The 19982-nt window shown below is 34.9% G+C and overlaps 3 protein-coding genes and 2 non-coding genes across 6 annotated transcripts; 1 reads left to right on the top strand and 4 right to left on the bottom strand.

Annotated features, from left to right (window-relative positions):
• Positions 1–85: 85 nt before the first annotated feature.
• Positions 86–1793, bottom strand: LOC132622088 (protein IQ-DOMAIN 20). Its single transcript, XM_060336617.1, has 2 exons — positions 630–1793; positions 86–520 (listed from the first exon to the last, which is right to left on the bottom strand). Exons 1-2 carry the CDS (start codon positions 843–845, stop codon positions 350–352), a joined length of 387 nt encoding a protein of 128 aa, XP_060192600.1. The 5' UTR covers positions 846–1793; the 3' UTR covers positions 86–349.
• A 145-nt stretch (positions 1794–1938) lies between these two features.
• Positions 1939–5106, bottom strand: LOC132622087 (thiosulfate sulfurtransferase 16, chloroplastic-like). Of its 2 annotated transcripts, none has more exons than XM_060336615.1 (7): positions 4815–5106; positions 4592–4696; positions 4353–4463; positions 4149–4222; positions 2972–3042; positions 2805–2858; positions 1939–2323 (listed from the first exon to the last, which is right to left on the bottom strand). In XM_060336615.1, the coding sequence occupies exons 1-7, from the start codon at positions 4886–4888 to the stop codon at positions 2249–2251; spliced, it is 564 nt and encodes a 187-aa protein (XP_060192598.1). In that variant the 5' UTR covers positions 4889–5106; the 3' UTR covers positions 1939–2248. The 2 variants fall into 2 exon arrangements, with proteins under 2 accessions (XP_060192598.1, XP_060192599.1); XM_060336616.1 differs by having other exon boundaries at positions 4592–4693; positions 4815–5100.
• Positions 5107–7598: 2492 nt separating this feature from the next.
• LOC132625271 (U2 spliceosomal RNA) lies at positions 7599–7792 on the bottom strand. Its single transcript, XR_009576716.1, has one exon. It is a non-coding gene; the product is annotated as a U2 spliceosomal RNA (small nuclear RNA).
• A 1033-nt stretch (positions 7793–8825) lies between these two features.
• LOC132625270 (U2 spliceosomal RNA) lies at positions 8826–9028 on the bottom strand. Its single transcript, XR_009576715.1, has one exon. It is a non-coding gene; the product is annotated as a U2 spliceosomal RNA (small nuclear RNA).
• Positions 9029–11809: 2781 nt separating this feature from the next.
• LOC132625204 (thiol-disulfide oxidoreductase LTO1) lies at positions 11810–19051 on the top strand. Its single transcript, XM_060340036.1, has 7 exons — positions 11810–12108; positions 12181–12469; positions 14643–14899; positions 14986–15098; positions 17210–17357; positions 18460–18597; positions 18753–19051. Exons 1-7 carry the CDS (start codon positions 11998–12000, stop codon positions 18831–18833), a joined length of 1137 nt encoding a protein of 378 aa, XP_060196019.1. The 5' UTR covers positions 11810–11997; the 3' UTR covers positions 18834–19051.
• Positions 19052–19982: the final 931 nt, after the last annotated feature.

The raw sequence follows: 19982 nt of genomic DNA, 5'->3' as shown, positions 1-19982 counted from the left end.
CAACATATTCTTCAGAAGCTTCCCAAGCTCACAACTGTAAGACCTATATAAATTTAAAAACTCTATATGCAAGTGCAACACAGGAAACAGCAGAACTACACAGTTTTGTTAGTGGCAATTATCAAGTTCTAAGGATCACAAGAGGTACAAGACTACAAGTCATGTTCAGGCACTCATGAGTACGTACTCCCTCAATCCTATGATCTGATTGCCCCATTTACTTTCCGATGGTTAACGTCTGACCAATTTTCAGATGCAACTCATCGAAAATTTGCACAGGACTGTTAACTTCTATATGCTGACAGTGTGAAATAATTTTTAGACTATCAGGTCACCTAAAGGTCCTTTATCAAGAGTCATTGCATTTGCTGAGGAGTTGCCGAGCTCGGACAGTTACTTGCAACCGCGCTAGGGCGTGCATGCAATGCAGAGCTATTCTTGCTTGTCTTCTCACACATGCCCCACGTACCACTGCTTGAAGCCTCACAAGGCTTTTCAGTGCCTTAAACGCCCGTCTTGCCTGGAAAAAAAAAATCATTTCCACGATTAATCACAACGTTTATCTAATTAGCAAATATTGATGTCAAAATGAAAACTAAAGAAGATGGTTAATTAATAGTACAACTTACAAGATGACCCCTAAAGTGAGATTGGATAGTTATAGCAGCCATATCCTCTTTAGAAATAAAATAGGTGCGGCCATTGTTGTTTATAGACTGTCTGGCACTGCTGGTCCTTGTGGTAATTGTGTTGTTATGAAGAACAATGATAGTTTTATGTGGAGGAGATGACCTGAATAGTTTCTTTCGGACACTGCCAAACCAATTCTTCTTGGACATCCTCATGTTTGATAATGTTAGCTTCTAAATTTTGCTAGCCTTTGATTTTGCAAGAGCATATGAATGGACAGATTTTATGTGTGTTATACATTCTGGAAATAAGGAAGCGTGGCCAACATGTTTGTTAGGAAATAAGAGAAGGGGACAATAGGCCTAAGAGAACGTGGCAAGATGAAATTGATTTTGTGTTAACTTTGAAGTATTTCAAAGGACCATTCCAGCACCAGGGACCACTGATGCTGGGACGTGGCTTGGAGTACTGGAATATCAATCAAAGTCAAAAGAAATAAAACATAAAATTAAAAGGATTTAGGTTAGGTTACATATGTTGATGACATATAGAATTTTTTACACTATTAGTATAGATTAACATATGATACCAAATTAATCAGTATTTACAATGAGTTACCAGTTACGTGTATAATACACATTCAGCTGTAATTACATTATAAGCGATTTAATTTTATAAATATGCTTAACACCTTAAATATAATTTTGAAAGATTAAATTAGTACAGTAAGGTCCAGCTTATTCTGCATTTGCAATGCCTAACCATCCTTTATATTCAAACCAACGCTATTCGCTACTAGAAGTTAGGTGGTCACTTTTTATATCGACTTGCATTTGCTCTCTTCATTTTTTTTAAAATTAAAATTAATCATTTCCGTCAGTTTGTTATTCGTTAGGATTCCTTAATTTAAGAATTAGATTATTCAGTTTTCCTTGCGTGTTTTATTAGATCACCTAAGACATTTTGTACCTACCGTATTTAATCTATCGTTGTTTTCAAGCCAAAGCAAAGAAGTAAAATAAAGCTACACAAATAGTACAAGTGCATATATCAGTCTGTTCCAATTCTTTTTTCTTTTTTTTTTTTCTTTTTTTTTTCCTTGAGAGTATTAATTTGACTAACTCTCGATGTTAAATCAGACACATACTAATTCACCTTTCCAATTAGATATTCATCAATAAATACAAGAAAGAGTAGTGCAAGTTGCAAATTTTACATATCAAAATAAGGAAAAATGTATTAAGAGATCTAGTTACCGTTACCATTCTGAAAACAAACATAACAATTTTGAGAGAGTGCAAGTCAGCAGATGAGAACCCTTTCAGGCAATATTATTTATTCCAGCAGAATTAGGAGAACATTTACACATATTGCTTGCAATTTTTTTCAGCACTTCACATTTTTCCACATCGGATATCGCCTATAAATTACTGTACAAAAACTATTAGCAAGTTGCTTCTTAACTTCAGCCGCACTTGTCCACATTTTGATGTGATGAAAGGGCATTGACTTCATCAAGTGGACTACTGGTTAAAGTAATTAAGATGGTGTTATTTGCTTATTATTAATTAATATACCCTTTTATGTGAGTGAACAAACGGCTATTAATGATTTACATTCAAGACTCAGTCGGAAGTCCATTCTCTGTCCAAGCAGCATATCCTCCAGCAATGTCAGTCACCCCAGTAAATCCCTGCAAAATATATTAAAAAGAATTAGTGGCGAACACAGAATTTGATGTTAGCAGTGTCGACTTATTGTCGCAATTAATTTGTATGTAAAGTTTGAGTCGGCATAAATTTATGCCGGCAGTGGCAACCTATTACCGCAACTCAATTTGTATGTAAGTTTAAGTCTAGGGCCACTATTTGTAAATAAGTTTGAGTCTGGGGAGCTCAAATTGTATATATGTATCAGTTTGGGCGGTAGAGGTTCTAAAATTTTACTTCTTGTCCCAAAATACTTTGGATTAGTTTCAACTTTCAAGAGAGATCGATCTTATTGCATACATACATATTGATTAGTAAAGAAAATACAAATTTTTAATATATATTAGTGAATTATCTCGGTAATGTCGATGCCATTGCATATACAAACTGATTTAATATTTCTCATTTCCTCTATATGTGTTAATGCAAATTAATTACTTTCAAGAACATGTAAAAGGGACTTACAGCAGCTAGAAGATCACTCGCAGCCATAAATGATCTCTTCCCCAGCTGGCAGCCCTGTATAATAAAGTCAACCAAAGATATATATTAATAAGCAAAATCAAACTGACAAATCATTAACTCGTGAAATTGAAGCTTATTTAAATCATAGTATAGCTTTGTGGACTTACAACTATAATTTCATCATCCTTTCCAAAATGTTCTAACACTTCCTCCAAGAAGCTAGGGTTCTTTGTCATACCTGCACCAAACATGCAGAAGCTAAAGAATAGTAGCAGAGTGCTAAAAACTAATGATCGTGCTGAAGTTTGACCTTTCCGATTATATTTCTACTTTCTGAGGAATTTTGAGGCAGTTCAATCGACAAATTAGTTACTGTACTATATAACTTTCTGATAGAATGAATAAAGTTCAATGACGATAGTGAAATTCACGCATTCAAATAGTTGGTATGTTTGCAATCCTGAACATCAACTCTATGTACAGAAGCAAACTGATTGGACATATTCTCGATATAATGAAATATTTCCACGAGATTAGTGCAATTAAAAGTTCACATTTCTGGTGTTGGGAGTAGCATTGCGGAAAATAAGGGGAAGAAATTCCCAAATCCCTTGAAATAACCCGATTACATTTTAAACCCGGTTCCATTTAAACTCGACCCAACTGCATAAAAAACTCATATGCGACCAACTTATTCCGAGTCCTACATCTGGACTCACTAGGCACAGGAGCGGGTAACCCAAATGGGTATTTTATTTAGTTACGTCGGATTTAAATAAAGCGGGTTTAAAAATAAAATCGGCTTACTTTAGGGATTTTCGTTAAGATAGAGGTATATTTGAAAACTTTAATGACGGAAAGAGTATTTTTTTATCCAAATTTGTAATGCAAGATATTTTAGCTCTTTTCCCAAAGTATACGGATATTTTTGACCCTTTTCCATAGAATAAAATACTTGCTACAATATTATATTTATGAGTTGGTACAATTTTGGCAGTACGAAATGTTTGACCATGGAAAGATGGAAGATTAAACATAGGCACCTCATCACTATTTTTGTAGTTATCATTAGCATGTGTCATCATTACGTAATACTTATGTAATAATTATCTACACTTGCCAAGCAGAATACATTTTACATGTAAACTTGAAGACACTCGGCAAGGAAAAACCAGGCGTAGACCATTTGAAGTTTTGACATCTCATGACAATTATAAAAAATTCATGCTTGGTTGCCACTTAGAAATAAAGAGGACACTTGTAAAAAATTATTTTGTAATACTAAGGTATTGTCAACATCTGGTACTCAGAAAAAAGGGAGTATTAAATTACTAATAATCGAACCTGATCCAATTTTAAACATGTAAGGAACGTTTATGGCCCCGGCAGCATGCCCATCACTGAACTCTTCAGGGGTTCTGCACGAATTTAAGGTTAAAAAAGATTGAAACTTTCATAGTATCAATTAGTACTAATAGTTATTATCTAGAATAAAACCCAATTTGTTTTATCAAATACTTAGAAGTAAACTGCAAAAATTGGCAGTACCTGACATCTAGATAACGATGGCCAGCTTGAAGTAATTCAAGTGCAACTCGAACAGGAACTGATGTAGGAACAGTGGAGGACTGCACTTTCTCTCCAACTGTTGCCATCCAGCTGAACAAATTGTTTAAAACCCCACTACTCCATCAGTCATTTTGAGGCCAAAATATAATAATAATAATAATAATAATAATAATAATAATAATAATAATAATAATAAAAGAGTGTAATCAAGAACCCACCTAAAGCTTGGATTTCTATTGCTAGTTCCAAGGTTACGTCTTCTTTGTGGCTGAAATTGAGACCTAGCCACTGGTATCATTGATACTGATCCAGTGATCCTGCTGCTAGTAGGCATTCAAGTCATAAAAACAGGGTCAGATACGAGAAACAGGGAAACACCCATCGGGAAAAAAATGAAAACTTGTACTGATTGAGGGATAAATTTTCAATACATATAAATACCTATTTGTCAAATTCTTGGGACCATGGCACTCAAGAAGTGAAAATGCGGTGGAGGGAAGGGAAAGAGTTGTCATGATTGCTTCTAATTTGTTGGCTCTGCAAGTTTTTCAATACAAGCTATGAACTTTGAGTTAGTACGTAGTATAGAAGTGAACAAAATTGTGGTGGAGATTCAATAGAATGTGAATCAGCTCTTTCTTGGATTGTTATGTTGATGGTGAGAAATGAAAAGGAGGGGGATATTTAAGGGTGAAGACAAGGCATGGAGTAGACTAGTGGAAGCAACATGGGTCTTAAGTGTTTGGATAGATAAACACGTAAACGAAGAATATTATGAACTTTTCTGGATCATAATTTGCAGTGAGATAATTCCGAAATGATGTGAGGATGACTTGGATATCCTGTGGTTTGGATAAGTCCCAAATGGACCCATTTTTTTCCTGTCTAATGCCATACTCTTCTTTTATCCACACGCACACTTTTCAATGCCCTTATTATTGCCCTTTCACCTTGTTACATTTTGTTATATTCATAGTGGAGGTTATATCTTTCTTTCTTTTTAATCCGTCGATATTAAAAGTTCACATATTCGATTAATTTAAAATTAGATCGTGCACTATCTAATCGGGGATAGCAGTATTTTTACTAGAAGTTTTTGCTTTATCAAACACGAGATATCTCTTATTAGAGGTGAACAAATTTCTTCCATCTCGCCACTCTTTAATAGTATGACTGTGGAATTAAAAAGATGAATAAAAGTTCATACCAAATTAATATGTGTGGTTTTATGAGAATTGCAGTTGTAAGTTATTGGATGAAACTTATCAATGAGCTTCAAAGGCGTACAAAATTGAGTGGTTTTGGTAACTTTTGTTGTGTTATATATATGTCGTCATATCTAATGAAAATTTTATTGAAATAAAAAAGGTTGTCATGAGATTACGTATTCTATTTGTCTTTATTGGGACCTTGTTAGAGAGATGGAGTTTTTTCCCCGTAAATTTCATAAATGGTCACTAAACTATCATCACACCTACTGGAAAATTTAACTTCCAATGAGTAATATTTTTATATTCTTTTTTTATTTTTAATCTATTAGATACAAACTCAATTAAAAAGAATCGACCCGATCCAAAACTTATATGCAAATATTAAAATACCAAAGGGTGAATAAATTTGATTTTTTTTTTATCACAAGGTTACTTTTTCCGATGCAAATAATAATAACTATTACTCCGTATACTTCAATTTCCTACTATCCAACATGTACAATATATATTGGAAAAAAGGGCCAATAAAATTCACACATTTTTTACTTGAGAGTCCCTAGAGAGAAGGATCGTATACTTGGTGAAGGATTAGTTTTGTTTCTTTAATATTTTAACAATTGCATGATTTTTGGATCGGGTCGATTCTTTTTAATTGAGTTTGTATCTATTTGATTAAAAATAAAAATATTATCCAACGGAAGTTGAATTTTTCTGGAGGTGCGATTTTTGTGTTAGTAGGCTAAAAGTGTTGTGACTTTTGTGTTAGAAAATATATTTAAGTGACTTTGGTGCAAAAAAGTGATAGTTATGTGACTTTTGTGTTATAAAACATAATTAAGTGACTTTAGTGGAAAAAAGTGATAGTTATATCACTTTTGTGTTAGAAAATATAATTCAGTGACTTTAGTGAAAAAAAGTGATAGTTATATGACTTTTATGTTAGAAAACATATTTAAGTAACTTTGGTGAAAAAAAGTGATAGTTAAGTGATCATTCATGAAATTTACCCAGTTTTTTCCTTTTCTACGAAAAAGAACAAAAACTAATGGTCGGGTAAATGAAATATTGTCATAGGAGTGTCCCGTATGAGAATCTAAATCAATCTCATGAATTCATAGTCTCATTAAAGTTTCTTCTAACAATTTATATGTATGTTGTATGTGATTTGTCCTATTTTGTGCTAGTCTTTAAATTTTTCCCTTCAAAATCGAACTGATGTCTAGCTGGCATAAATTTTTTAACAGTGTTGACATAACTTGTGGATCTTATGTTCGATCTTGAAGGCCAAAAAGTAAAGACCAGCACAAAATAGGGCCAAAAGTGCAATTGCTTGGCCCAAGGATATAAGCATTGGGCTTGAATAGTGATGCAACCACTCCACATGTCCTGAAGTTGAGTATCTGAGCTCTCTCAATGATTTTGCACATATGTAACAGGGAGGAATCCTCCAAAAAAAAAAAAATTGGAAGCTTAATTGTGTTTACCTTGTTGTATTTACACTAGGATCAAAAACTTGTCTAGATGTAGATATCTACAACACTTCTGACGTTGTCTAGAATCAAACCGTATAAAGGTTTTTGTTGGGCAAATAAATTGTGTAAAGTTAGGGAAAATTTACTTGATGTTAATGGAGAAGTCAGGCAATATGTCCCACTTCTCCATCACTCCATGTTTTCTCCTAGTGGATATTAATATACGGGTTGGGGTCAGCCTAAACCTCCCATTATGGTAAAATTAAAACAAAGAAAAGTCCTGGAGTTGACTCTTGTGATATTTACTACCTCAATCACTAATGCTAGCTAGTTGGAACGTTACTTATTCAACACTTCATTTAGGTTCTTAACTCTCTACTTCACGTCAAATACAATACAATTACTTTCATCACTACATTATCGAAATCTCTTCACGTAACGAAGTGGACCTAACACAACTAGCCCATATAATCATCAGAAAGTTGTAACAATGCCCAACAGAACTCTGGATTGGAGCCCAACATAGCTTTGGACTAGAGTTGGTGGGGTGCGCCAGGCCCATGCAGCAGTGCAACGCATGGGCGACACGCAAGAGCCCAGGCAGCAAGCTACCTTAAGGACTCTTCCCCTTAATTTTTAAGTTAACATTGTGTGAGTCAATGGCTCATATATCAAATATTAAACTGATAAGAATAAATGCTACACTTAATCTTAGCCAAAAGGCCGAGAAAGGTATGCTTCGTCCAGTGGAAGCAGCTGGCTTTTATCACAAGCACTTGCCTTCAAAGTCCTGCTTCAGCCAACGATGTGGGCAACCAATTTAGAGATTTATCTTCAAGAAGAATGAAATTTATTAGGCTTCTGCTATTGTACCATGACCATTGTCAAAATATGAGATGCACCTGATGAAAACATTATGTAAAATAGAACGTTCGAAAACTTAAAACTTTAGTCTTTAATAAGATTTGGAGGGTGGACGTGATAGATTTGATTATCTGCTCATACTAAATGCATATTATGGACTGACTCTTCTTTTACTAGCAGTCATATATATATTGAGAGACAAAAGTACTGATAATGTGGAGACTCCAAAATATGAAGTACTACTTAATACTGACCAAGTTGAGGAGGAAGTGAGAAGCTTTAGGGCATTTGAGCATATTTGGTTTAAGTTATAAAAAAATATATTTGAAGTTAAGAGAAGGTATTTGTAAGTTAATTTATGTCCTAATTTGTCTTTTTGCTGCGATTAGTGAGAACACTGAGATATATTCATTTATATTAAAATTACAACTGAAAAATTGCATCTGAAAGTTGACTGATTGAATTCAAAAATCTATTTGGCGCGACACATAAATAATTACCTCTATATGCTTTGGACAATTAAACCACGCAATGAACCAAACGTCTAAGAATTAAATGGTGATAATTTATACTAAACAGTTAATACTCAAGACTTGAAATGAATCCAAGTGAAGGTTCGGTAATGGTTGTATGAAAATTGGATGCCCCATCGTACTATTGTAAGTTAATTTTGAGCGTCCAACTTTGGTTTTTCTGAAGTTCCCAAAATATGCTTAAAATACCAAACTGTAAGCCACAAAAATTATAGTCTGCAAACTTATATTACTTTACCAGCAATCAAAGAATGTTTCAAAGTACACGTAATTACAGAAACTGCATTACTATAATTTATTTTATCAAACAATACAATACACAAAGCATCAAGGACTCTAAAAACATGGACTAAAACAGTTGAACTGGACATGGTGGGGTGTGCCAGGCCCGTGCAATAGTGCAACACATGGGCGACACGCAAGAGCCCAAGTAGCAAGCTACCTTAATGAACTCTCCCCCTTAAAAAATTGAATTAATATCGTGTGAGTCAATAATCCACATATCAAATATTTGATATTAAACTGATAAGAACAGATACTACACTTGATCTTAGCCAAAAGGCCGAGAAAGGTATGCTTTGTATGTTGTCAGTGACGGGCCTTTATTACAAGCACTTGCATTCAAGTCCTGCTTGGCTTCCGATGTGGGAACAGACATACAGAGATTCAACTCCAATTCCTGTATGTTTGAGAGGCACTTACATCAAAACATTCAGGTAAACCAGTACTGTTCAATTCTATATGGAGGTGAAGGTGATAGATCGGTTATTTGCTCACATTTACGCAAATTCTGATCCCCTTAATAAAATGCCTATCTGTTTCTTAACATTCGTTTTTGCGGGTGTGTTTCCTCTTTTTTCTTTTTCTTTTCCTTTCCATAGTTATCAAAAGAGCTTGATAATGAAGTGACTTGGTTAAAAACTTAAAATTAACATCACTTGGCAAGTCGGCAGCTTAAACTGTATAATTTATTGATTGAACATTCAAAAGCCCCAACTTCTTTTCACAAGAAAAATCAAGATTAGTTGCAACACTTATAATATGTGGATGAACAGTACTGTTTGAGCATGGACTGCTATTTTATTCCTGCAGTCTGTGGATATTGAACTTAAGTACTTATAAATATAAATTTTATGTAAAAAATTAAATATTGGCAATTTGAAGGTGTGTCTCAAATAAAATGTTGGTTTACAATTACAAATTTTTATTTTTCAAGCTCTTTTTATCAAGTAAAGTTCATGTTCAAACACAAATTTGATTTAACAAACTCGTTTTTCCAACCCAACCTCAATTCCAAATTACTGATCTTGTTTTTAACTTCAACTAAAATATTTTCTAGACGTTTACTAGTAAGTACACGACATTGAGTAAAGTATAGCCAAAATCAACGTTGGTCCAACAATTGAAGTGACTCAAAATCAACGACAAGCATTATTTCGATTACTAGTTTGTCCATAAATATTCATAAACAATAGTAGGCGTTTGGCCATAGAAACCAAAACAAATTTCACTTTATTTGAAATTTTTGTAGTTGGAGTTGGAGTTGTATTTGGTTATAGTTTTTGCAAATAATATTTGGTCGATTGAATGTGTTTTTTTCTAAAAAGTTATACCCTAATTTCTAAAAACTAGCAAAACCATTCAAAACAATTCAAAAGGATAACCAGTTGGTAGAATCAGAACAAGCCATTACACAATTACATCAAAACAACTAATACATTAGTGAAAACAACTTTCAGTAGAATGGAACTTCAAATTCACATACAACAATCCCTCCCCTGACCATCAACCCCTAGCCCTAAAGGAATCAAAGCTCCTTTGAGGCGGAGGGAATGGTAAAAAACTTATTGCACCGAGTGTTTACACCCATCTCAATTAAGTTAATCATAAATGATAAACTAAGGTCTAGAATTATTTTTGTAACAAAGAAAAAAATTAAAAAGAAAGCAAAGTTAATAACGGAACATACAACGATTTTTGTTATACAAATTTCTGGTTACAAAATCTTATTTGCTATTGCAAATTTCTGGTTATTACAAATATCTAGACCAACGTCCTGTTTTTCACTACTTAAACCCAACAAGAACTAAAAATAGTTGTAAACACTATCAATACTTAGGGGTGGGCATGGTACGGTATATACCGAGTACCATACTGATATCGAAGTTTTTAATACCGCGGTTTTGGTATTAAGGTATTTAGTATGATATTTGTTATGAATTTAATTTTTTTTTGGTATTCGGTACGGTATTTGGTATTTATAAAATGGATAGCGAGATACCGTATACCATACCGAAGTTTATACTACATATATACAATCCATATATATTATATTTACTACTGCTAAATATATAGACTAGTTTTCGTAGAAAAAATTACATCACGTCTCATTTAATGCCAATTTGTATCTAATAGAAAATTGTACCATCAAAGCTGACCTTTTATCCAATAGTTTCATGCTTTCAGATGTGCTGAGGCCTAGAAGCTACCTTTAATTTGTATCTGCTATTTTTCCAATACATTAAGACTCGAAATGGTGGAAATGGCCTATTCTCTCTGCTTCTGAATGAAATTTTGGTGTAAAATTGTATAGGACTGAAGATTATGCTTAATTTTGGCTAATGTTGTTTAGGTTTTGGAACTTTGACTACTCTATCGTGATATAAATGTCCTTTGTGTAATCCGTTGTGTAATTGATTAACGAAGAAAATTGTTTGTACTTTCTTTTAAATATGTCTATTTGTGTATGGTGTTAGTTTAATATAATTGAGAAAAGTCGAAATCACAATCCTTTATTACATGAGTATATACGTAAGTCGAAGTCAAATAAACTATAGTTACCGAATTATCGTACCGTGAAATACCGAAACCGAACTTAAAAATATCGAACCATACCGAATTAGTTTGGTATGGTAATGGTATCATATTTTTAAAAACCGAATACCGAACTAAAGTTTCAAATACCGTACCATGCCCACCCCTACCAATACTAGAATAGACAGGGTTAAATTTATAGAAAAAAATAAATTAGGGTAAAATTTGGAAAGGAAAAAACAAAAGCAATGGTCAAAAACAAAAAGAGAAAATAGTGAAGACAAAGTTTCGATTGTTTTTCAAATTTCAAATATAATTTTAAATTGTATTTGGAATTTTCATTGGCCAAACACTAGTTTTCGGAAAAAATGAGAAAAAAAAATCAGAAAAATTTGAATAATTCTCGTGGCCAAATGGGTCCTTAACTTTAGTATTTGAGCATGAAGTGAAGTGTACTCCTTCCGTTCTTAGTTTGACCGGACACAAAGTTTAAAATAAGGCGAGACTTTCACTTAAATATTGTTCACTTAACTTGTTTTTCAACTTCCGTTCCCTTTGAACTCCAGCCCAATATAGAGTTAAGCAAAGGACGTTGTGTAAAATAAAGGGGCAGAGCCCAAGAGTTGGTCCAAAGCCAAATTCAGTAAACGAGTAACATTTTCCGCAGATCAATTAATAACGACCGTTGAAGTAGAGTCAAACCACCATTACTGACGGCGGGTGCCACCCAATGATGGCCAGTCTCATCGGCGTAGCAGCGTCTTCTCCTTTTCCCACCCAAACCTCTCATCCCTTCCCATCTCGCTCTAATTCCATACCTTCTTCTCTCGTTCAACTCAAGGTAGTACACTTACTCTTCAACATTCACTTTTTGTCTCTCAAATACTGACTGACATTTTTATTTTTCTTAAAGAGAGATTCGGGTTCGGGTCGGCGATTGTTGTTTCTCCGACTGAACTGCTCATCAAGACAGGTCGAAGATGCTGAGACAGAATCAGAATCTAAGGCGGTGTTGCCAAATACTACTTTTGGTGATTCAAGCATTTCAGCATACAATTGGTGTGCAGCACTTGGAGGGGTTGGGTTTCTTGAAACTTCTTACTTGACTTATCTCAAGCTCACTAACTCCGAAGCATTTTGTCCTGTTGGTGATGGGGGCAGTTGCGGTGACATCCTCAACAGCAGCTACTCAACTGTGTTTGGTACTCCTTCCCTCCATTTTTTCTTGTCCAGTATGCTAAAAATATATCTCCAGTTTGGAAAACCAAGAGATAATACATGGGAACCCACAGCCGCTACCCTTCGGGTAGACCCAGTTCCTGTGCAATATTAATTAGCATTCCATACTTATTTTACCCTTATTTTTAATTATTGGGTTGAAAACTTCAAGGAATTGTTAGTGGTTGCACAACTTTTAAAGTATATTTGATTGATTTCAATTATTTAGATGATTTATGGAGTAAAAATTAGGGGTGATATAGTAAAGTTGTCATTTCATTTATTGCTCGTTAAGAGGTGTGCCAAGTCAAACATGGACGGAGGGATTATTATCTCTTTCAATTTTAGGAACTCCGGATGTTAAAAGAACTTTCTACTTTAGACGTGTCTTTGTATAACCTTCTATTGATATCTAAAGTTTTGTTAAAAGCAAGAAACTTTTAAAGCAATCTATAAATGTCTAAATTTTGGTTAAAAGAAACAGATATCTGAGTATGTTAACACAGTTGGACAAGTATTGGTGGGAACCTGAAGAAGTGGTTGGATACAATTATTTTAAAGAGTTTGGCAAATCTTCGCCAGAATTTAAAATATCTCATGCTTTTCTTTGAGGATTAGATCTTGTTTGATTCTCTTAATGAATTGTTACTTGCCAGAAATAAGATTTTTTACTCCCTATTTCCCCTATTGAATGTCTTATTTTGACTAAAGAGTAGAAGGAGCTCTTTTTAAGTATTTATTGAAGAACATGAAATGCAATGGGATTCCTTTTTCTGTTTTTAGAAAAAAATTGTTTGGAAGAATAACGAGAGGAGTACAACTATTTATGTAGTATAATAGCTCTGAAAACATATCCTTAGTAATAAAGTAGACAGACAAAGAAGACAATGGTGAAACTTCCATTTACAGATGGAGATAGTAAATTTTGTGTATTGCTAGCATTTGTCATAATTTGATTTGTTTTATACGGGTTGTCAACCCGCCGCAACCTTCCTCCTCTACCCGGGCTTGGGATTAGCTATATGAGCAAGCTCACACAAGCGGAGTTTTCCAGGGGATCACCCATCCAGATACTACTCCAGCCAAAGCATGCTTAACTTTGGAGTTCATATAGCCGACCCAATTAATTAGAAATTGGGGCTTAGGTGTTGTTATTTTTGTACATGGAGATAGTGAGTTTTGCTTGTTAAAATTGTTAATTCAGGACATGAAATAAAGTGGGTTCCAAGAAGCCTTACTAAATACAAGAGGTTATTAACCAAAGGAATCTTTTGTCGCTGTAAGGTAGATAGTTTGTGTTATCAATGAATGGGATGCTTAGGAATGCAATCGGGCGCAGAAACTGATGCGCTACCCAGTTTGCCTCCATAAGATCACCCTCATTTCCACCTATACACCATTCTCAGTATCCAGTGATGAATCAAAGGACTTTTATCCTATCTCAGTGTTACAATAAGCCGGCACACATTGATTGCACGAGGTTACAAAAACTCCAACGTGGAGCTAGAATTAGCAAAACCAATATCAATTGGTCCAACATACTTGACAAGAAGATGTTGACAGTAAACATTGCTACAAGTTGCAGCTCTTTCTATCACATAATGGTGAAGCCCCAACATAAACCAATTCCTGGAAGTAACAGCTCCTAATTCTCGTACTGGTGTAACTCCAATTGCTTGTAAATCTCTCATATACTTTATGTGCATAGTGTGAATAACACAGAGGTGAATCATTCTACCTTTACCTTATCCAAAAAAAAAAAAAACACTGAGGTGAATTGGTCAGGGCATACTTGGGCCAGGGATGGGCTGGGATAGGCTGCCCATCCCATTGGACCCGTTACATCTGTTTGATCCCTAGTCCTTGGGAATTTGTTGAAAACCTACACTACGAGAAATTTCTTCTTCTAACAGAATATTTAACTCCTCTTGATGGTTAAATCATCTCAAATAGGAGGTAGCACGTTCTATTATAGAGTTTATTTTGTCTTCAGAGTTGATAATTAATGGAGTGCTAATTTTGTTACAGTATCAGTTGTATTTATTTGATTTGAAAGATACAGATTGGAAAATCATCAAATTGAAGGCAATATGTCGCTTAAATTGCAGGTAATATGTTTGGAAAGAGATTCAGTTTTCATCCTTTTGCATTTGCCAGGTGTTCCTCTTCCATTGATTGGGATGCTTGCTTATGGAGTAGTTGCGGTACTTGGGATACAATTGGGCCAGAAAAGCATGCCTCTTGGAATTGGTGAAGCTAATGGGCGTTTGGTTTTACTTGGAACAAGTACTTCCATGGCAGCTGCCAGTGCATACTTCTTGTACATCCTAAGCACAAAATTCACTGGGGAATTTTGTCCGTACTGTTTAGCTTCTGTCCTGTTGTCGTTTGGTTTGTTCATCAGCAGTATAAAGGTTATCTCCACCACAGAAAACATTGTTTGTTCAGCTTCTATGGCTATATGCAATGCTAATGACAAAGATATGGCTTTCGTTTACAGGGTTTGGGGTCTCAAGAGGTCCAAAAAGATGTGGGTATACAGTTGCTTATAGTTCTCTTGGTGGTTTCCACCCTAAACAATTCATTCAGTGGCTCTCAGCCTACAGATACCAGGTAACAATCCGTACGCATTTACACATTGTAGGATGATGTTAGTCAAATTGTCTGGATTGAAAGGACAATAGGCTAGAGTTCCCTTTTCTTGTGTTATATAAGGGAAGGTTCAAGGAAAAGAAAACAGGAGCTTTTTTCTTTTCTATTTCCTTGTCTATTCTTCCCCAGAGTAGGAGTGGGTTGCTTGGAGCTATGTTACTCGGACTCTTCAAAAATCCCGACGGGTGCGTGTCGGATCCTCCAAAAGTAGTGTATTTTTGGAGGATCCGACACGGGTGGGGCAGCATTTTTGGAGAGTCCAAGCAAGTTAGGCTTGGAGCTAAAAATTTAGATCTTACCTCTTCATAACACGTTAGATACTCCTTGAAAGAATATGTATAAATAAGAGAATCCCAGCTGTCCATTACTTTTTAACTTCAATTAAGTTAAGAGTCTGAAGATATCTGGACAAAGCTTGTTAGGCCTGTGCAATGCTGTCATGTAATGAAATATGGAGATTATTCTTTTCCTAATTAAGCAGATAAGCAAATAGTTATGAGGTTGACACTTGTGATTCTTGTAATCTTGATACAGTTTATTTAAGAAAAGTTGCCAACAGTCTATCACACATGCACGGGACCATTAGCATAGCATTTTCAAAAGCATAAAGTAGAAGAAGAAAGGGAGCCTTGGAATAACTGGTAAAGTTGTTGCCATGTGACCAGGAAGTCACGGGTTCAAGCCGTGGAAACAGCCTCTTGCAGAAATGAAGGGTAAGGCTACGTACAATAGACCCTTGTGGTCCGGCCCTTCCCCGGACCCCGCGCATAGCGGGAGATTTAGTGCACCGGGCTGCCCTTTAAAGTAAAAGCATTGTGTGTGTTTGGCTGCTGTGCTCTCAGGTTGTTTTTCGGAGTAATAATAGCCGTAGATTAACTTTGATTTGGGCTGGTTGAAGAGGATGATGAGACTTAATTGGACCATCTCCCTCTCAATAAAGGAAGCTTATGAGAGCTAGAATCTATGGAAAGTTGACAAAGTCATCAAGAAGATCTGGAACATGGTACCAGCTTGTATATTTTGGTGTATCTGGTTAGAAAGGAATAGGAGATGTTTTCAGGGGGTGTCAACATCTTTAGGTCTTTTGAAAGCAAGGTGTATTGCCAATTTGAGAGCTGGAATCTATGGAAAGTTGACAAAGCCATCAAGAAGATCTGGAACATGGTACCCGCTTGTATATTTTGGTGTATCTGGTTAGAAAGGAATAGGAGATGTTTTCAAGGGGTGTCAACACCTTTAGGTCTTTTGAAAGCAAGGTGTATTGCCAATTTGTTTAGTTGGACCAAATTGGTCCCTGTAGGTACTGCAGAGCAACTTTTGGATTTTACTAGCTCATTAGTTCTGGCTTAGATATTTGTTGTACAGCCAGCCAGTCTTTTTTTGTAAGCTCAAATGCTATATCGTGTAATTCTTGCATCTTCTTGATGCCTTTGATTAATACCACTTCATCCAAAAAAAAAAAAGAGGATGATAAGACTTGATAATTCAGGCTTAGAAACAGACAATTAAGGTTTGAATAACTAAGTTTGTAGAGAAGTTGAAGGGAGGAAATAAAGGCAAGACAGCTAGTGAGCAGAGATCAGTCAACTACATATTTACTTTATTCAACCATACGATGCCAGACATATTTGTCCTTATTCGCGATCTCTCAATTGCTTCCTCATGTAAATAAGTTACTATTTAGAAAACAATTGTTCCACCCTTGCTTCATGGTGCAAGAGATTTTATAGAAGAATTAGCTTTGTTTCTGAGCTGAGCTTTGGGTTGAAGTGCTTAGAATTAAGTGGTCAATGTTTTTTTGGCATAGAACTCACAAGATAACCACATAACTTACATAATCACTTTCATGAATTATCTAAGCTACATCTTTAAGCAAGTAGGAGAAGCTTGTTTCGGTTTCTAGATTTAGCAGTAACAAGATATCTTGGTCATATTAAGAGAGAAAAGTCTTGATGTATAGTCATACTTAAAACTCTAGATCATCTGAAATCCATGAGCTGGTGAAAAGATCTTGGACTTCATTCAAGACTCAAGAGAACAATTACTCAAATTCCTTTTCCCATCTTTTGCAGTTCTGCTATGGCTGAGCTGGAATATTTTACAACGGAGATCAAATCGGAATCGACACCTTTTGCTATTTCCCTAGCAAAGCACCTGCGTTCAGTTGGAGCAAAGATGTATGGGGCTTTCTGGTGTTCTCACTGCCAGCATCAAAAGCAGGTTCTCTTTCTTTTTGCAATTGTGCTTTCTTAAAACTGCATTTTGGTGGATCTCTCCTCCAAAAATAAAAATAAAAAATAAAAAAATAAAACTGCATATGAAAATGATTGTTTTTTCTAATTGATGAATTATTTCCAAATGGCATAGTGACATCAATTCATTAGGCGAAAAATAAAAGGTGAGCTACAGAGAAAGAAATATGCTTCCTTACACAGAAAACGGGAAAAGGAAAGATCTTTCCTCATTATCAAGTCTGCCATGATGGAGGTAGGGTGAAGCATGGATCTTGATTGAACTCCAGCCACATTGTCTAATTGCTAAATTCGTAAATTAACATTCGATAAGGGAAAAGATAAAACATAGATAGGCTTCTGATTCCTTCTCAAAAAAAGAAAAAGAAAAAAAGATAGGCTTCTGATTGAGAGTCAAAAGAATACATGAATGGGTAGGGAAGAATATGGATGTGCAGCAACTACTATTGGGTTGAATGTTAACGTCTTCCATAAATAAGTAAGAGCATGATTCAATAGGAAAAGAGCGAGCTTTACATTTATTTCATATCTTTTATCTCTGTTTGCTGGTGGTGGAATTTGGTTAAGAGCTTCAGTTAATTTATCTTTAGAGTTCAGAAGCAGATTGAAGGGGAATCTTGGCGTAACTGGTAAAGTTGCTGCCATGTGACCAGGAGCTCACGGGTTCGAGCCGTGGAAACAGCCTCTTGCAGAAATGCAAGGTAAGGCTGCGTACAATAGACCCTTGTGGTCCGGCCCTTCCCCGGACCCCGCGCATAGCGGGAGCTTAGTGCACCGGGCTGCCCTTTAGTTCAGAAGCAGATTCCTGGAGTTCGACCACAACTCAATATTGCAACTAATCTTTAAGAATATAAACAAGGGCCATAAAGATCCCACTAAAATATGGAAACAAAGTATTGTTGGCAAAGCAAATGGTTATCTTTGCTTCTTTACACTTCACATCAAAATCTTCCCTCTCTACCTTGCAGTTACACTAGAAATTCTTATTTGCATCATGCACTTAACTGCATGTGTAAGAGATGCTTGTACTCTGTGCTAAATTAGTTTATATGTTATGTCACTGCAACAAGATGTTTGGACGAGCAGCAGCAAAGCTACTAGACTATGTGGAATGCTATCCTGATGGATTCAAGAGAGGAACTTATATGGCCAATGCATGTCAAGAAGCCAAACTCGAAGCGTTCCCTACATGGGTTATCAATGGGGAGGTGAGCAAGAATCTTCTTACTGCTAGAAAATCTTTTATAACCTGTATAAAGGCATCGATCATTTGCACGCTTGATAAGAAAATGAACATCTTGCTGTTTTGGACCTCTAGCTTTTCTTTCCATTGAGGGACCTTAACACTACAATATTGCTGCAGGTTCTGAGCGGAGAGAAGAAGCTTTCGGAGCTGGCTGAACTGTCTGGTTTCGAAATGAAAGAACTCACCGAGGCTAAATGAGCTTCCTTTAACAATACAGTCCCATATTCTTATAATTATAATATCAACCTTTTATGTAGTCACCTTATTATTGCCCTCTGGTATTTATTTTGTTTCATAATGTAATTATCTTTCTATGTTAGAAAACTGAATAGATAGTACGATAAAGTGAATGATCCTGAGTGGATAGTTTTCTGAGTATATATTAATATATATCAAGCAAATCCTATTAACCGCAAGTATTTGAATATTGTGGTACTGTTTTCTTCCTATGTTGTACTTGTCCAACTTCCCCCTGAACTTTGCCATAATGCCAAAACATTATTCAAATGTTTGACAAAAAAATCTATTAGTTGTAAGTGAAAAATAAACAACATGCAATGTGAAATAATAAGTTAATAGTACTAAAGTAAATAAACTAAAATCGAAAATATCTAAATTCAAAATTCAAAAGAAAAAGTTTAAGATAATACTTTTATGTTAAATTTCAACATTACATAAATAAGTTTCAACGTGACTTAATTAAGTAAAATAATTCAAAAGAAAGGAAAAATAAAGTTTATAACCTCATTCATAACGAAATTTTACTTTAATAACATCACTTATTATATGTCAAGGTTGTTAACGACTCATTCTTTCTAATATTAAGAGGTGTAGTTTCAAAAATTAAAATAATAGCACGATTATGCTAAATTAATAAAATAAAAAAATACGAGCAACTATATGAAATCACAAGAAGTAAAGATTAGATTGAGAAGAAAGGAAATGAAAGATAAATAATATAAAAATAAAACTATATATTTAAAAAATAAAATTAATTAAAAAGTAAAATAAAAAACAAATTAAAATAATAGAAATAAAAAATAAAAGAAATTAAAATAAAACAAAAAAAGAAAGAAACTAAAAAGTAACCCTGGAATTACATCTCAGCGCCCCCCACCCTCCCGTGAGAATTGAAGAGTGTAATTACACTCAATTCCCATCTAACTATGTAATTACTTGATCAAATAAACAGATCAAATTGTGTAATTACACTCAGTTTTACCTAATTCCAATTACTTGGGTGGTTTCCAAACAGGCCCTTAGAATCTAGTCACAAAGCCTAATAAAAATTATTATCGAAAATGGAAACCCAAATTCTAAAATAGCTATTTAGTGTAAATATCCCTT

Source organism: Lycium barbarum, chromosome 12 (genome assembly GCF_019175385.1).
Source record: "Lycium barbarum isolate Lr01 chromosome 12, ASM1917538v2, whole genome shotgun sequence".
Lineage (NCBI taxonomy): Eukaryota > Viridiplantae > Streptophyta > Magnoliopsida > Solanales > Solanaceae > Lycium > Lycium barbarum.
Note: the sequence above shows the minus strand (reverse complement) of the source record. Positions and strands in the feature narration are given on the sequence as shown.